This window comes from Opisthorchis viverrini (genome assembly GCF_000715545.1).
Source record: "Opisthorchis viverrini unplaced genomic scaffold opera_v5_54, whole genome shotgun sequence".
Taxonomy (NCBI): domain Eukaryota; kingdom Metazoa; phylum Platyhelminthes; class Trematoda; order Opisthorchiida; family Opisthorchiidae; genus Opisthorchis; species Opisthorchis viverrini.
In genome coordinates, this window is record NW_008751711.1 from 1,130,288 (window position 1) to 1,148,613 (window position 18,326).

At 41.8% G+C, this 18,326-nt stretch overlaps 1 protein-coding gene across 1 annotated transcript in view; it reads left to right on the top strand.

Moving 5' to 3' along the window:
* Positions 1-14,572: 14,572 nt before the first annotated feature.
* Positions 14,573-18,326, top strand: part of T265_03727 (hypothetical protein) — a gene marked incomplete at both ends in the record, with an annotated part of 9,432 nt that continues 5,678 nt past the window's right edge. Inside the window, one exon of the mRNA XM_009168274.1 lies at positions 14,573-14,721. Coding sequence (XP_009166538.1) covers positions 14,573-14,721 — 149 coding nt within the window. The remainder of the gene's footprint in view (positions 14,722-18,326) is intronic.

The window sequence follows — 18,326 nt, forward strand, 5'->3', positions numbered from 1 at the left end:
GTAGAGGTACCTTTATGTAAACTCACAGGGGTTGAGCAACTACCAATTAGAGGTACAGAATGTCCAGTATTACCGCGAATAGTAACATCTTTATGCACTATCACGACACTGAGGTAGAATGCGTTTAGATCTGACGGTGGAATACTGGACTCAACACTACCAGTGTCAACAATGAAGTCATGCTTTTGACCAGAAGAGTATATCAAAGTTTTAAAGACATGTAGCGAATTTTGGGAAAAACAGTCAAGGAAAGGGTAGAAACCTCACCCAATAATGCTTCCACGTTAGTATTTGGGTCAGAAATTAAGTGACACTATTTTGGGCTTACAGACAAGTTGAGTGTGTCCTGTTTCATTGCAGACAAAAGACTTCGCTCTTCTGTGAGGGCATGACAATCTGGAATGGTTTCGACCACAAGATTAAAATTGCCAAATTTCTTAACCACCGAATCAGAGTTACGATCTGTGAAGAGACGTGTAGATGGATTTGAGGTACAAGAATTTGTTCTAGGTTTGAAATGGTTGTTCATATGCATCCTTGAATTATTTCTGTTTGAAGAAATTAACAAAATTGCTTCTTCAGTCTTTGTTATATTTTTCACATCTTCATACTCCTCACATATCTTCCGAATAGTTTGAAATTTCTGATCCGGACAGATCAGCAACTTCTGCAGTATTTCGGGCAGTTGAATGTCAGCAATGCGCCTATCACGCAGCTGAAAACAACGTAAACGGCTGAAATATGCCACGGTTGAAATATTTTTGTTATCCGATAAATGACTGGTTTCACAGTGCTCACACCGTCCACTTGTCTAACTACACGTAAGTTGATGAAATTCAAAACCATGGGGATATTCGTGAAAGTCTATTTGTAGCACTTCTACTGAGATGCGTAAACCCATATATGAACGGATCCAACATCCCTGTTCTCTGCCTCTCAACACTGTTTTAGCGAAATGATCATGGTGCGCCTTTGCGGCTACTTTGTTTGCCAGGTTGGAGACTGATGCTTTGTATGCTACGTTCGCATCCGGATCGATCACCGCACCGGTGGAATCGAAGCTGGAGAAACCAAGCTGACTGTTGCGGATCACGAATGCTTATGCTATATTACTGTTACGTGACTTAATTGATGATATGACAATGCGCGACACAGCTTGTTGTACGCGTGCCCTCAACAGTAGCTATTTTCAAAACTGAACGAGTCAACGAAGAAAACGGAACTTTGAAAATTTTTCTGGATGCAGGCTAACCGCTTTAATATGGAGTCAGGTCTGCAAGGCGCTAACGAGGTTTGTTTCGAATTGTGGTCGCTTTAACAAAGATGTTGGGGTATTTTTGTTAGTGAACTGGTACGAGAATCGAGCTTTCCAAAACGCCAAGCGCATCGTGCAAGACACACCAGATGTGTGCTGCTAACCCCTGTTTTTTTTCCAAAAATTGATTGTGATTTAAAAAATCACCCATTTTTACTTGACCGCACGGGTGCAGATTATTAGGGCTGACTGAGCGGAAAAACTATAGAGAAATGTGGCATGTTTTAGTTTTCTCCAGCAAATAACGACACAAAACAATGCCGCCCAGACAATGTTAATTGGGGGAGTGTGCTTCTCATTTAATGATTTGAACAGCATTGTGACGATTGTGTGAGCAAAAGAGGAAATTCGAATGAAGGAAATATTAACGAATTTGTCACTTTTTTCCGATGGCGATATCGAGGGTGATGACCGTTTCAAATAAGGAAATCGTAAACAGTGTGCGCACCGCATTCGAATTTTACCGCTTCAGTACGTGCTGCGAAGTCTGAAGGAAGCCAAACTCATACAACCGCACTGTAAGTACCATTTCGGATAACCTCCAATGAGAAAGGGGAAGTTTTGAACGGGTGTTCGGGATTTACGCATGTGTCCTAAACATTAAATAGTTCAAAACATTTTCCTGAACTTAAACATGTTCAAAGGAATGTGACCCGTTCTGGTTAGAAGCTATCTCCTATATACCAGTTATTAACATTGTTATCATTTATTCAATTTTCTAGGCCAAAAACGGGTTCGCATTCCTAGGCTGATTTCACTCAAATAACTGCAATTTTCCAATGCAGCCGGAACTGACCTGTATGATTGCCATTATCCTGTGTACCTAGAATGGTGTGTCGAAATTTCTGTTTCAGTTGTCGGAAGTTGCGTGTCTAAATATGAGAGCCCACCATCTGTTGTCTAGAAGAACTGCGATTACTTAGTCGTGTTGACCCACTCAAGGATGCTTTGGCTATACAAAATAACCTCATCACTGAAGCAAGTTTTGAGACTCCGAAACACCATGTGCGTCGTCGCAGACAAGAAATCCTTCTCTAAAATGAACGTATCACCAAAGGGCACTAATTGATTAAACCACTATATTTTTAGTGCGAATTATTTCAGTGCAACACAGGACAGTGAGTAGTGGGCCACCTACCAACGTCTAGCGGCGTATTTGACGACTAAGCAACATTTTTCACATGGCGTCTCGATGAGTAGGGATTTGTATATATATACTTGCACAGTTGAAAAGAATAAGGGGTAAGGAGGTGCATATCAGACTCTGTTCGAACACAAAAGTTTTCCAGGGCGTTGGCACAAATGACATATTCGTTTAAAAACCCCGAATACACAAAAGTCCTGGTGCGTTCGCTGTAGAGGATATGATCACTCCGCTTTCCACCGCGTGCAATGAGATGAGGAAATCGCATTTGTATGTCCTCCAATTTATTGACTAAGCTTTCTAATCAAGTGAAACGCTTTTGAACAATCCAGAAACCGATTTCTAGTTGTTCGATAGTCCAACTACCGTTTTAATATCCGGTGTGAAACCTCCACAACGAAAGCTTCGATGACCGGCTCCGGAGTCTCATTTTGTCCGTCGCAAAAGTTAATCACCGACAACCTCAGTAGTCGCCATACCTAACTCATCCACAATCTATTTCTGCACAGGAGAGGATGGAATCCCGTGTTTCATTGGGTCACTGCACCTTTTTTAAATCGTGTGGCCATTAAGAAGTCCGTTAACAGCTTGTCTGGCAAACGAAAACCTGCATATTGTGTGGTTGATTGGAATAAGATTGGGGAAAGGCATATTTGTATGTGTTCCAATGTTGTCACCAAGGTCTCTCAAAAAATACAACGCTCTTGGGTTCTTGAAACATCGATCGGTAATTCCACTACGTTCTTGCCTCGTTTTAATATCCCATGAGCAAGTTAAAAAAATATGATTGATGTGAGGATGTGGTAGATTGAAAATCGAGTCCGGTGTCTGTCGAATCTTCATATTGTTTGGTAACAAAGGGGAAAGATGTGGTCAACAAGGTAATCAATACGCCGCTATCAGACAAACGTCACCTGCAAGTTAATCGTTTCGGAACCTCTCTGTGACGAATTCGAGTAATACTGCTGCACGATATGTGTTGGTAGGCTTGCGTAGAAGTTCTTAGGAATATCGCTGCGGGTGAAACCGATAAATCTGGGGAATGTATGTCGTTCACAGGTGACTTTGTCATGAGCGAGCCACCAACATATATTATTGTGAAGGCCGCGGTCATTGCAGCTCTTGTTTCAGTCAGCAACAAGTTGAATACCAAAAGCTGAGAGCATATCTAGTTCATGAAACAAGCCGCACTTTAACGCTCATGACGACCACAGGCAACCGGAGAGTAACGGATTTTACTCAGGTTGTCAAACAATCTAGTCATCAATTGAGGCCAACTGTACGAACACTTTTTCCTCACGTTGTCTAAGTGAACGGTCATAGTGAATCCTGATGGCATGCCATAGATTTGGGCGGCTGCTTACGGTTCTTAAAATTTGAGCGTGACTTTTAAATAACACCCTTCTTACTTCTTTTTTCCCCTTTTTAGAATAAGACGTAGATTGCTAGGGTCATTTAATTGGACAATTTTCTCTTGAATCACCCCTCATTTACCGCATCGTATGTTGAGATAAACTTCCACAGTCTCGCGCGCATTTATCGCGAAGCCGAGAGATGTTTTACCAAAACCGAAAATACACATCTCGGATTATCACATACTTTGTACTAACGTTTCGTATGGAACGAGAACTGGTATTAACTCGTTAGTTCTCTGTGATTTTTCTATGAAATTTCGCTGTGAAATCCAACATTCTTTCTAAGCAGGAAATTTGGGCAGTTATTCCGTGGACCGGTTAGATAACATGAGTTGTACATAAAATCTGTACTGGATGTGTAGGCAACAGGAACGGTTCGGGAAATTCCCAGTGCTTACAAACCGAATCCACCCTACGCGCCAAGGATTCACTGAGAAATCGGATTAGCACTGGTGAGCAATTTGGCGATACTGTTTTTAACAAACAAGACTATGAAGATGTTCCCGATATCCTTTGTGCACAATCAGCCATCATAACGGTGAACCGGAAACGTCACATGTAATAAAAAAAACTGCAAATCCTCCCTTTCCAAAGTGGGCCAAATTTGCTTCGCCCACAATCCGCATGAAATGCTGGCATTTTACGTAGGTTGCAGCATTTCACACTAAAGTGGCGTTATCGAAAACGCCTCTTTGTGTGTCATTTTATACGTCCAGTAGATTCTATCCCGAACTATTTTTCCCTCATCTGGGGATATCCTTGAAGCAATCCCACAAAATCCTGTTTCAAATTGCCACATTAGAACCGATTTAATGAAGAATCGAATAGAGTTCAATGAACTGGCCGTTTCGTTGAAAGAGTTGATGATCTGGTCTCGTTCTCTTGTTTGCTTGATTTGGGAGACCTTTATAAAGTTAGCGAAGTTAGAAGCATAAAATAAAGTTGCAATCGACTTCAAGTTTTCTTGACCTCCCACGGAGGATGCAACTCCAGAAAACCATAAAGACCGCTCACGCTAGAGCCTTATAAATTTTATTGAGGTACTTTCAATGTGTTTGTTGTACACTCGCAAAATGAACGCCACATTTGATGTAATACTCCAGCTGGCAGTACTCACGTACCATCCCTGGATTCTCGGTGACATTGCCTTGTATGTCTCGTCAAACTGGAAGGATTCTTATATGTATTTTTGCACACATTACAAACATATGGTCTGTTTCCCGTGTGGACGCCGGTATGTTCATCTAACGCGGCTTGAGTTCGAAAAATTTTACCGCAATAATGACATAAATATATTTTCCAATTCGAAGGACCTGAGAGTTTTGAGATTACTGTGCATTCTTTGGCGGACAATTTGTCGAAATGCTTTTCCATCAGATGAGCCCTCCGCGATTGAGTTGACTTGAATGTTAATGCACAGAAATCGCAAGTGTATGGCTTCAAATCCGAGTGAAACGCCATGTGCCGATTAAGCCAGCTGACGTATTGAAACACTTTTGGGCATTTTGGACACTGGTGTAGCATTTTATTCGGATCACATTTCTGCGTTTGTCCAGTGTGTTCATAACTCTCAGTCCCCAAATGATGTGTGGAGGCAGCGGAGTTGGGACTCATGGCTGACCGCCGCAGGGTCTCGTATTGTTCGGCATCTAAAATTAATGAAAACCATCAATCCGCGTGGGTGAAACTAGAGCCCGCATGGTGCATATACACATGTGTCCTTCCAGGATTGCATCATCTCTCTCAGTGAGCTTAAAACCAGACATTCAAAACTCAACGTAATAGTCTAACATTCCGCTGCAAAAATTATCCGTCCCTGTGTGTCTTTGAGGATCACAACGTAATGCTGAGTTGTTGACCTCGAAAAGGATTTACATTCCTTATTTACAAAATCCTATCTGTGTAACAAATTTGTTATTAGTCACTTTGAGGATGGTCATATTAGGCTTTGCGGGGGTAATATTAACAGAGAATAAAGCAGCACAAATAAACCTGCGTCTAATTCGAGGATTTCAATTGTACCAAACGTTCAGAGACGCTGAGGGAAACCTGAGTTTTTGTACGGTAGCTTTCAAAGAGGAGTAGAGTGTATCAGCCACCACATGATCGCCGGTAACCAAGTTGGTAACTTTGCAGTCAAGACAACAATGTCCTCGTTTCTCCTTTTTGAAAAATCGATGTTCGTTTGTTTATTCAAGGTGCACATTTCTGTCCGCGAAAGACGATAAATTACCCCATGCACACTTTGATATGCGGGACGACACTATTTATAATAAGCTCTTTCGGGGATATGATTTATGCAAGACCTCAGTCGAAATATCTATCAGAAATCCATAAAAACCCATGCTCCATAAATCCGCACACCGGGCAGTTGCAGCACATTGCCATTCCTCACAGACTTCCGAATATCTAGACAATGTTTTGTGTCCTCACCGAGGCATCGTATAATCTAGACGCCTGGATTGTTATCCGGGCAGTGGGAACAACATGATAATGACGCTGCTTTAGGCGGCGTTTCTCTGTAAAGCACGCACTCACTAGCAACATGCGTTGGTGTTCAAGGGCGACTACGCCGTATGTGTGGAATGCTTTATGTTCGTATATCATCCGCGAAAACGGAATCTACGCCACATTTGCTTGTTATTTTATTATCCGCTGCATGCGGATGTTTGATGTGGGTTTGGAAACCTGCGGGAAACCTGGCTAAGTATTCTATGTCATCCCAGTTTGCGCCACGCTTCAACGGAACTGACCCACAAATCATCAGGGATTACAAAGTCGCCGAATCAAAACGTCAGATCTACAGTCTCCAAATGAAAATACTTTCAAATATAAGCATCCCATTTATTGCTAGTTACAGATTATACGGGAAGAATTCGTTATAGTGAGAACTACTTTGGCATGTTCTTTGGAAAACAGTGGTTGGTTTGGACATTAGTGATACTGTCGCTCTACATAAATATACATCGTATAGATTCTGCCCGCGGCAGAGCTATCTTGCGAGAAGTCCTAAAGTGATTTCCGTTGAACAAGTATCATTCTTCGACCTGTTGGATACCCGGCGCGTACAAAATAAAGTTCAAAGACGGAATGAGGAGACTTGGGGACTTACCAATGGGTGCGTACAAATCGGCGATAATCCCCAACACTCTCACTAAAGAGGAAGTGTGGTATGAATCAGATCCAAATAATCAGAAGGGTGAGGCAACTGGTATGCTTAAATTATCACCATGAAGATTATCGTATGGTTTGTATTCTGAATGATACAGTGGAGCAATAAAACTTGAACCAGTGGCGTACGATCAATAACTCACACTTTTTTCCAATGACTACGTGGAAAGTGATGATCTTTGATAATAAGACAATCGTATACAGCATGCGCATCATAGTCACAGTTAACAGCTTTGGTACGTGTTGCGAAGTGCACATAAAGCCATTCCACGCAACGGTACTGCAAGCCTGTTCAATCAGAATAATTCAGGTTACCCTCCAATCAAATAGCCGACGTTTTGAACGGGTGAACCGGATTTGCGCGTGTATCTTGAACGTCAAACGAATAGTCTTTCTCAGACGGTTAGGAAAATTTTTCTGAAGTAAAAAATGTCCAGAGGAAAGAGGGCATATATAATCATCCGTTGTGTTTAGAATGTGTCATTTATCTATGTACTATTCATTATTTTTATTGTTGTTATTATTATTATTCCTCCGTTTATTATTGCCAAAACATTTTCGGCTGCCAAGTCAGCGTAGAGGCCGTCATGTTATTTCTTTTGAAATGTATGTCAAAATGGAGAATCGCCCAAACATTACATCCTTAAGCAAGCGCATAGGCACTGAAAATGCATAAAATGCATATAGTGGATGTTTCCCGATTTTCATGCTGCCCGTCACCAAACCCTGACATTCTCACTAGGGAAGTTTGATACCAAAAGCGGCAGTTCCAATTAATTCAGGCGGCAGACACCGTACCGAATTCTTCCACAATCCATTCGTGCACATGAGGTGATAAAGTCCCGTTTTTCAGAGGGTCACTGATCTTTTTTTAAATCGTGTAGCCATTGAGCTGTCCGCCGACCGGTTGTCTGGCAAATGGAAAATTTCACATTGGGTGGTTGCACCCCAGGTGATAGAATGTCCCATCAATTGGAGTTTTGTTACTTTTGCGTAAGCCCCCATGTAATGGCTAAGTTTCTAAGTGGAATGAAACCATTTTGGACAATCCAGATTGAGGGTTTCAGGATATTACTTCCCTTGCTTGATATCCCGTGTGCCAATTCGAAAAATATGATTGATGTGTGGACGTGGCTGACGAAAAAGCAATCACAATTTTTTCAAAATCTTCAGATTCATTGGCATCTGAGGAGGACGGACGTGGTTACCAAGCGACTCAATACGCTGCTAGCAGTAGAAAGCCGCTTAAAAACCAACCGTTTTGGTTGCTTAACTATGACCTCTCTGTGGCGAACTCGAATATGAATGTTGCAGTTTAGCGTAGATTTTCAGGGTGGATTTTCAGAATTCATATTGTTTCAAGCGCAAAGAGACGTAAATCTGCTGCGCGAAAGTACGGCTACCCTTCTTTTGAAACAACATCATTGCAAGAGTTAATCGAACATCTGCGCTATCCTACCAAACACCATCGTGCAGCAATTTTAATCGAGTTCTTAACAGAAAGTTTAAAGTTAAGCACCTTAAACGGCTTTTCACTGCTAGTGACATATAGACACCAAACAATAGGAACATTCGCGAGGTGCTGGGTTTGGTTTCACGTCTGCCACATCCAAAACTCAATTAGATTTTGTGAAATTTCCACGCTGGATATCAAAACGTGGCTTGAAATATCGCACAAGTCCCAGTCGATGTCTGGATTCCTCGAGAGCTTTAACTTGTTTAGAGAGCTTTCTCACCAGCACGATACATATTCAGGCGTGATTTTCGCATATTTTATTTTCAAAGCCCCGGAAATTAGAACAAACGCCCGATGGAAGTGGGGGTGCGGAGATTGCCAGTAGTCGCACTAAGGCATTTTGTTATGTAAGGATTTTGAAACGAAAATGTCATTTGTGCCGATGCTATGGAAAACGCTTATGTTCGCGCACCGAGTGCGATATACACACTCTAGTTCATAAGGGCGGGATAATATATAGTTATCAGGTGCAACAGTGTATGCATACAAATCCATATACATATATATAGAGACATAAGGCAAAAAATTGTTGCTTTTCCATCCAGGACACTGATTGCCCCGGAAATTAGAACAAACGCCCGATGGAAGTGGGGGTGTGGAGATTGCCAGTAGTCGCACTAAGGCATTTTGTTATGTAAGGATTTTGAAACGAAAATGTCATTTGTGCCGATGCTATGGAAAACGCTTATGTTCGCGCACCGAGTGCGATATACACACTCTAGTTCATAAGGGCGGGATAATATATAGTTATCAGGTGCAACAGTGTATGCATACAAATCCATATACATATATATAGAGACATAAGGCAAAAAATTGTTGCTTTTCCATCCAGGACACTGATTGTAGCCAGCAATTGTCACTTACCAGAAGCCATGTTCAGTTTTCCAGATCTTCAGCGAGACCATTCATGTTACCAGTACAGTAATAAAATTAAGTATATCGCTTGTCTTTGCAGCAACAAGGATGGCGTTGAAGAATTTTCACTACTCGCTTAATCGGTATGATTATCTTCTATAATCACAGCATCAAAGGAGGCATCTACGCGACTAAATGATCCAACTCTTTAAGCTAATCGATGCTGCGTTCTCATGCTTGAATCCAGAACGGATGATGCGTTCATTCGGCGGATCAGCCGCTGTTGATCGTGAGTCGAAATGTACTTCGACCCTTCAGATATTTGCAACGTTTTGTTCGCCGTTGGAGATAATGTGATATTACAGTTTCCACAAAATAGCTAGTTCAGAATGTATATGCTGGTAGAACTAAGTGTACTGGGCATCTTGAGTGACGGAGATATTCACATCTGCCATTTCAAATGACGTAAGCGTAAGCTGACGAGGTTCATCTCAAGTCAAACGGCTGCAGAAATGAAATCAGTTAAATGCAAACAGCAAACGTCAAATGCTGAGACATTATTACCTCAGCCCCGAGGTCATTTGCAGTTTCTCAGTGATATAACGTAATTCACTCTTATGTGCCCTACGTACATCATAGGATTGGTGGGACCATGAACGTTTTTGGATAGTGTTTTATTCAAACACTTTCTAAGCAAGCAAGTCTTTGACGAAAATTTTCACTACAATAACTTTGCAGCACTATGCGTGCACAGTAAGCAGTTCATGGCAGAAGTTTTTTTTGGCACAAATGGACAGATGAATAATGATAAACACAGATCACTAATATATGTCCAAGTTCCTCTGACAAGTTTCCTCACACCCGGAGAAAGTTCTGAAACTTCTGTGGACGAGTATTGTCTCGATGTTTAGGACACACGGGCAAATCCTGACCAGCCGTCTGAAACCTCCGCTATTTGAGTGGGTGGTATCCGGGATTATAGTGATTGGACAGGCTTGCAGTACCGTTGTATGAAATAGCTTCACTTGAACCTTGCAGCACGTACTAAAGTTGTGAATATAAGGTCCGCATGCTGTTTACAACTTTCCTATTTGCAAAACTCAATACCGTGCATACGATCAACGGGAAAAACGGTGGGTTATTCATCACATTTTCGTCGTTCTATTTTATGGCACAACTGTGTCATTGAGAATACAAAACATACAATGATGTTTTCGGTGAAAATTCAAGATGAAGAGTCCACTTGTTCATCTGATTAGTTGGATCTGATTCATACCACATCTTCACTTCGGTGGGCGCTTTGGAAAATGTGGCAAGATAAAATGTGCTGAAACGCAGTATAATAACACAACTGTCCCTGTTCATATGGGGCTGTTGTAGGTTTGAATGGGGCGCCGAGCTCTGTGTGACTGTACACCACTCGGGCCGCATTACGGCTATTTTGCGTCTCCAAGAACTATCCACCGGAGGTGACATATGAACGGAAGCAACAGGGAACACACCGTAAGAAGTACACGTTCGCAGTTCAACAGAATTATGTAGCCCTGTGAATACAGAAGTCCACAGATTAAATCCTTATCAGACTCATCGTGGTCCCTATTGTGGTTGGAAATTCTAGGTTGCCTTAACTGAAAATGGTGTGGGTTCATTTTTTCACTGAAGATATTCTCTACATGAAATCATTTTCGCTTAGAATTATTCTCCTTAGGCATCTTACGGGCATATCTTCGGCATATCTTACGGTTTTCTGAGAAGCTGCCCGATGTTTGAACGCTTCGCCACAGTGTGGTCATATTTGAGGTAAGCTAAAGCCAGCAGAACGTGTCTTTGAATAATGAAAACGGCCCCGCAAAGTCATGTATTGAGAAGTTCCTCTAGTGGAGACTCCTCAGTTGAACGTGTCGCACATCTTGCAGCAATATACGGCCTCCCAACTAGCCAAACATTAATGGCGATATGAGATATTTCGGCAACTCCGAAAGGTTCCTTGGGTTTATTGGTAAAGATGTCACCAAAATCTCAAACCGCATTGTTGCAAATTTACAACCCTTGTTACTGATACTCTTGTAAGTTGATTGGTACGTACTAAGGGTGATTGCATGTAAACCTGGTAAGGATGTTTCTTCAAGACGTACACGAAACATATAATTATTCTGACAAAGGAACATCGTTCCTTAGAAATCAATCTACTGCCTCGAATGTCAGGCAGATCCTGGAATTAACCAATATCACTTGTCTACTTTAGTTGGTTGCCAAAATGTCTGTAGTTGTAGCGGCTTGACATGGAAACATGCCATTGGTTAGTCCCAATAATTACCACATTCTCCATCTCTTTCGGATAGGACGCATTTGTAAAAAAATCTAGGGATAAGTATAATAATGTGTTGACTGGTTTTCATGTCGCATCGAATGGCATTTCCACTAAAATCGTCACCCACCAAAAGTATAAACAGGATATTTCAGATCGCACGACCACGTGAACGATGTTACGGACGGACCCGTGGTCATCCGCTTAAAATTTCCACGCAACAATGATAACAGCTAATAAAAAGGTTACCATAGCCAACATGCTTGCCATTCAACAACAGAAGCTGCAACCATGTTGACGGTCGGTTCAATCAACTATCTCATAATATGAACTCAGTATGAATTTGTGATGAACATCGCTGCTAAGAATTGTGTTAAATGTGTACATAAGATTCACAATGAATCTTCACAGTGGTATCCGTGACCAGTTACTTGTGGCATTCCAACTTGAGGCATTTCAACTAGTTCATGCTGACTGCTTTGGTCCTTTTCCCGGTAAATACTACGCTTCTATTGTTCAGGTTGGATCAACTACGTCTCCAAGTGCCGAATTCACTCAGCAAGCACAGAGGAAAATATTAAGCCATGAAGATGTACCGACTGTAAAGACCGTTTCGAATTATTGAGCATCGATCACCAAGGCAGAACTCCGAACGAATGTCTACACAAATGTGCTGTACTATAAAAATGGAAGTAGTTACACGGAATACAAAATTACAAACTTCAACGGTTTTCGACAAAGGGTGAGGTACTCCAAAAGGCAAGCAAAGCCTATATGGATCAACAGTCAACGCGTGACCGAAACCACGTCTAAAACTCATGAATTAGAACAATATGTAGCTGCCCAAGGTTTTGGTACAAAAATAGTATAATCAAAGCGGCGAAAACGATGTGCGCGGTAACGAAAACGGAAAACATAGACGTCTTGTAAAACTGAAATAGGGTTCAATTCCACCAGTCCGAAAAGGGCGTTCCATTTGAATTGTTAACCGGGAAGACAGTCATTCAAGATCGGAGGTAATTTTAAATATCTATGAAGTTGCAACACCGACGTTTTTGGTCAGTGATAACGGCACACATTTCACTGCAAAATTCCTCGAGGAATGGTTGAAGGGTCTTGGATGTCGACATGTATTTACTGCTCCACGACATCCCCAGTCGAAGGAATTGCTGAGAATTCTGTCCGAAAACTAAAGTCTGCAATTATTCCACTCTCTCCTACTACTTTTGTGGAAATGGACCATGGGATTGATAATTTTCTAATGCAACACAGGAACGCCGTTTATTCCGTTACTGGGAAGAGTCCCGCGCTCCTATTTAAATCTCGTTCGTTTTGCACAAGTCTTAACTGTGCCAAAACGACTGACGTTACATTTTTCAAGGGTAATGATTTACGACCTGCTACAGGAAAAGTACTTTCATTAAATGGCAAACGGATGGTCAGAATTCTCGAGTAGAATGACCTATCTTGTCACCGGAGACACATCGACCAGGTTTAGTTCAATACCACAGGGGAGTTTGTTAACAGCACTCCTGCTGTTTCAAACACTAATGAATCTTTTGTAGATGATCTTATGGTATCCGAACCAAACGTTGTATCTGAAGATCACGCAACCTGTGTAGAGTCTGAATTTTCCATTCCGAGGAGATCCAAAGATTACGATCAAGAACACCACTGGACTATAAACATCCATACGCTCAGTCAAGGTGTGGCGCATGTGATTAACATGACTGATACTCTATTCATTGCTCTATTTATTATTCTCTTGTTTTAATACCCCATATGCTGTATATATACGCCTATTCGAATACATACGTGCTATTTGTTATGCCACACTGAATTCTGAACTTCTGGTTCGTCTGGTTATCCCGATATACGTCCGGAACTTAATTCTCACAAAATTTCAATATTATCCGAGCTAACTGCACTGGTGTCTTTGCAGGGACCCTTTCCTAGACAGAAGTCTCATCTATTTCTTGGAAATATTTTTTCCGTTGCCCGCGTAAAATTGAAACCTTTGCAAGCGGAAATAGTGACCTCAGGTGCAATTTTCTAGGGTTGTTTCGTTTGATGCCTGCCCAAATTCTGAATGGAGGTGAAACAATACTTGTGGAAGTTGAATTCGACAAATCACGGGTGCTTAGATACGCCAAACGCATTGTGTATATGGCGAATGTCGTGTAGTGATAAACGGAGAAATGGATATCCAAGTTTCATTGCAAACAATATTCGAAGGCTAGGAAAATGGTGATGCGCAGCCTTAATGGGAAAAGCTGTGATGAAACTGGGCAAATTCATTGTTTCGGGCAAGGAATGGAAATCAAAATATTAAAACAGTTAAGGAATTCAGGTTGAAAGTACTGTTAGGCCAAAACCTGCCCCGTGATTTGGTGAATATAAAAAGCTCTGTTCTATATCTGCTAGACCACCGAAGAACCACCTTGCAGCAGTACAAATTAGCGCGGTTTGCGTCTGTTATTCATTATTTTGCCTTGATTCTTTGGCAAAGTGCGTGTGTTACCACGATTCTCAACCTCTGCTAAAATGCATCATGATGATTTGTTTGAAATACTCAGTGTGCGTTCCAAATTTATTGAGGCCATCACTTCGAAATACAGAGAGGAGATTTCTCGTAAATAACCCAAATTACCAGCTCTTTGTAGAATTGTTATCAGAATGTCGCCGGACACAAGCTGGTATGCGAACAGTTTGTTGAATTGCCATGGGTAGTCGATAGTATTAGTATCTTCACTAATCCGCAAATACTCGTCGAAAACTAGAGTCGCCTTGGTGTCATCACAGAGGTCGAACGTACTCTAAACTACACTAAGTCAAAGTACGCGACCGAATGGTTATGTGCTTGGACCTTTCTATTGGCCTGTTTTGGTGGAGCAATCGAAAGTTTGTCCCACCCAGCGGAAGCACATTTGCACGGTCAACGCCTCAAGCCAGCTCAAATAACAACAAAAACTGCAAACACAGGCATTCAGTAGTAAGGTAATTATGCAGCAAATGTGGGTAGGTGACTACGTCAGCTACCGCGCACAATCCCCACCAATCGATGAAATAAAGGACTTGTCTTAAGTAACTTAGGTATATGCTTGATACTTGTGGTAGACAAGTTGCGGGCTAAGCCAAGGTATTGACTTCGCGGTTTAAGGAATATGTGCTTTCAGTTGATGACTTGATTTTCACGCGGTTTTATCTGAAAGATTCACTTGGAATAGACGACCATTTTGTTATCTCCAACCACTCATTTTACCGACCGCGGATCATCAAAGAAATTATCAACACCCTTCTGTAAATTTATTTGCTTATACCCTCTGGCACGTGGAGTGTGGGTACATAAAACCTACGTGTCCGAATTTAAGCGTTTCAATGTGGTGATCGTCATGCTCTATCGCAGATTGCGCGCAATTAATCTGCTCACTTGGTGAAAAAGAGTGTACGGCAACTTTTCCACGTCGGTTGCACGAAGTCTGCATTGTGGTGACACAATCAGGCACGAAAACGATTAGAGAGTTACCTAGGCTTGTCCTACGCGTATTCTTTTAGGAACCGAGCGTGCACATTTTCTTCTGCCTTAAATAGTTGCTGAGTAAACTTTGCTACTCTTTATCCATGCTGAGCAAGTAGTTATTTACATTTGGTATTGCAGTCATTCTTCCCCCTCTGATGAGTGCTGCCATCAATGTATGATTTGTGTCCATTAGAAAAAAGCTGAAGTCTTGGAATAATGAAAAAGCATCAACAAAGGCTCACAAAACGCTGCCAGTTCTAGGCATCTTTACTATATTCACCACATCCATCGACAGTTAATTTTCTTCAGTCATGAAAAAATATCTCCATCCGAAAGATAATAAATAGTATTAGTTAGTATATTGAGCAAGTCCTCCGTACAATAATGGCATTGTATTTCCTGGTGGATAGCTCATATATCGCGATCTGGACCATCTTGTTCTAACGTGCTGAAAAATCGTGCGTACGCACTCACATAACTATACACCAAAACCTCATATCTCATCAAATAGCGAACAGTCCGAATGAAAGTATGTTTGTAACAATTATATATTCATAACCGGTGTTCAGTTGCAAAACAAACACATTATGGTTATCTATCGTGATTTATCTATATGTGAGTGGATTCTTTGACACATGTGCTTGAAACATCGCTCACGCTGCTTCGAATGTCGTCTCAAATTTGAACGAGATTTGAAAGCACACTTGCGCAACTGACAAGCATACAGCCTCTCCCCTGTGTGCACGCGAACGTGGTCCACTAGTGCAGATTCGGAACGTAAGCGTTTCTCACAAGTCTGGCATGTAACTATTTTCCGTTTCAATAGTCCTGAATACTCAGCGGTTCCCGCGAGTCCAATGCTCTTCGATCATATGTTTCTGCTTACTTTGCAGCCATTTGAAACACAAATGACAGAAATCACATTTGTATGTCCCCAGGCCCGTATGTGCTACAAAGTGTAACCTAAGCTTACTGCAGAAGTGAAATCTTTTTGAGCGTGTGGGACACTAATACGAATACACGGGAAACTCGGAGTCTATGCATGAATCCATTTGTACATGGGTCGCACTATCTGATTGCGGTTCGCATGTCGCGGCTGTACAACTCGTTTTCGCTCTTTCCAGAGCATCATATTCATCAGCATCGATTATGTGACGTCGGGGGTTATTACATACAGACGTGTATATGTATTTCACATATTTGCTAAATGTCACATACTGTCGGCCAAATCGAGTAGTGTATCACCCAACCAAATAAGAGGAGTAAGGCGTCTGTAACGCAATTAGGATTCCTTTTGCAGCCTTAATACCTGAGGGTTTCACGATTCATATTTATGTATGCACCAGCGTTCCATTATTCAACTGCATTTCGCTGGATGTCAAGTCAGGTAAACTCACTGTAAGCTGCGAGACGCACTGTACCACCTGTCGAAGTAATCTACATTCCTCCCCATGCGTGTAGACTTACGGGCAGGGAGATTTGTTTCGATAGTGAGTGAATCGACTGGTAGCCGCAATCCTCAAAAGCCCTTGAGGCTTCGAAACCCACAATGATTCTTGATTGCTTGATCCAGCGACGTTTGTGATGACCTTCCATCCAGCCCTTGCTTTTTTTATTTTTATTATATGACCCTACGAATATATTTCTAGCCTTCATTGCATTTTGCCACACAAAACTCACCGGGGATTCAGTAACTGTTTTCTGCTCCCGTTAGGAAATTGCCCTATGATGAACAGACAGGCTGAGCAGGAAAGAAATTACATATCAGTTATATCTTCTGCAAAATGTCATGCTGGTGTTCATTAGTAGTCCAGATTTGCGCGCTCCAAACCGCCGACTTGACTGAGGGGTGGTCAATCGGGTACTTCGGCATTTTGGTACTTTAAGGAAAGTCAGATTCCTGGAATTAACCCGAGAATGCACGACACCTACTCAGACCCTTAAACTGCGTCAAAATCTGAATATGTATGCCGATATACATCTGAACCAGTCAGTCATTCAACCAATTCAGCGAAGCCGACGAGTGTTCATGCACGCCACAGAAGCACCACCGAATTCGACCAGCACTTAGACGTTTCACACAAGCATGATCGATGTTGACAGAGTTCACTTAACGCCTGGATCAAAGTCAGAAACTGATCTTTAAAAAGCCTGATGCCCCTGTGATTTTCCAATTCGCTTTTCTGGAATAAACTCGTTGTTGCTGAGTTCTTTTCTGGCACAAGGCCACAGCGTGGGAACAGCAGTCAGATATAACAGGTCCCCTGGTTGGTTTTAATGTGCGACAAGTAAAATAGGAGCTTTTGTGTTGCATATCTTGCCTTTTTGTCTCCAGCACAATGCTTCTCTTGTTGTAGTCAATTGTTCTTTCTCCTCCTTCATATTGAGGGTGATTTTCCTTTTGCATACCAGCAAACCAAGTTGCTGGATACCATTGCGAAAAATAACAAGTATTTCTATAGCGGCCAATGGCTAGTGTAAGCAATATCTGTTGATACTATTACCTAAGTGTATCGAAAATTAACAGATGCACGGCGTCCCTACTTCAGAAAATCTAAAGCATTCGACAGAGACCGCGTTTAAAAAATGAACCTGAAAGCCACATGAACTCTACATAGTGCAATTTCAGGCCACGGAAGGTGCACACCGTCCCCGGGTGTTCATGTTATATCTCGTATACTTCTGTATACCCGCATCCGACGTCATGCTAGTCGCCTTGATGGTTAAGATGGGGTTAGTTTCACCAGGGAAAACGTATGAATTGACGCTTTTCGTACGGCTGCTTACAGCGTCCTGCAACTAAACACGAAGTTACCAAAAGGCGGTTTTACATTAAATCGCAAATTGTTTAACAGCGAAGCCGTTGGTGTCGCACGAAATATTTTGGCTCTAATCAAAATAGGCTAAATGAGGGACATACCAACAGGCACGAAGTAATCGGCTGGTTGAATGCACCTGCTGAGCAGAAAAAACGGCGTACGTGTGAAAGATGCAGCATAAACGTCACCGGCATATTTCTGATGTAGGTACGCATGACTAGAAATTTGAGCCTGTCGAAAATGAATAAATTAGCCATCATACA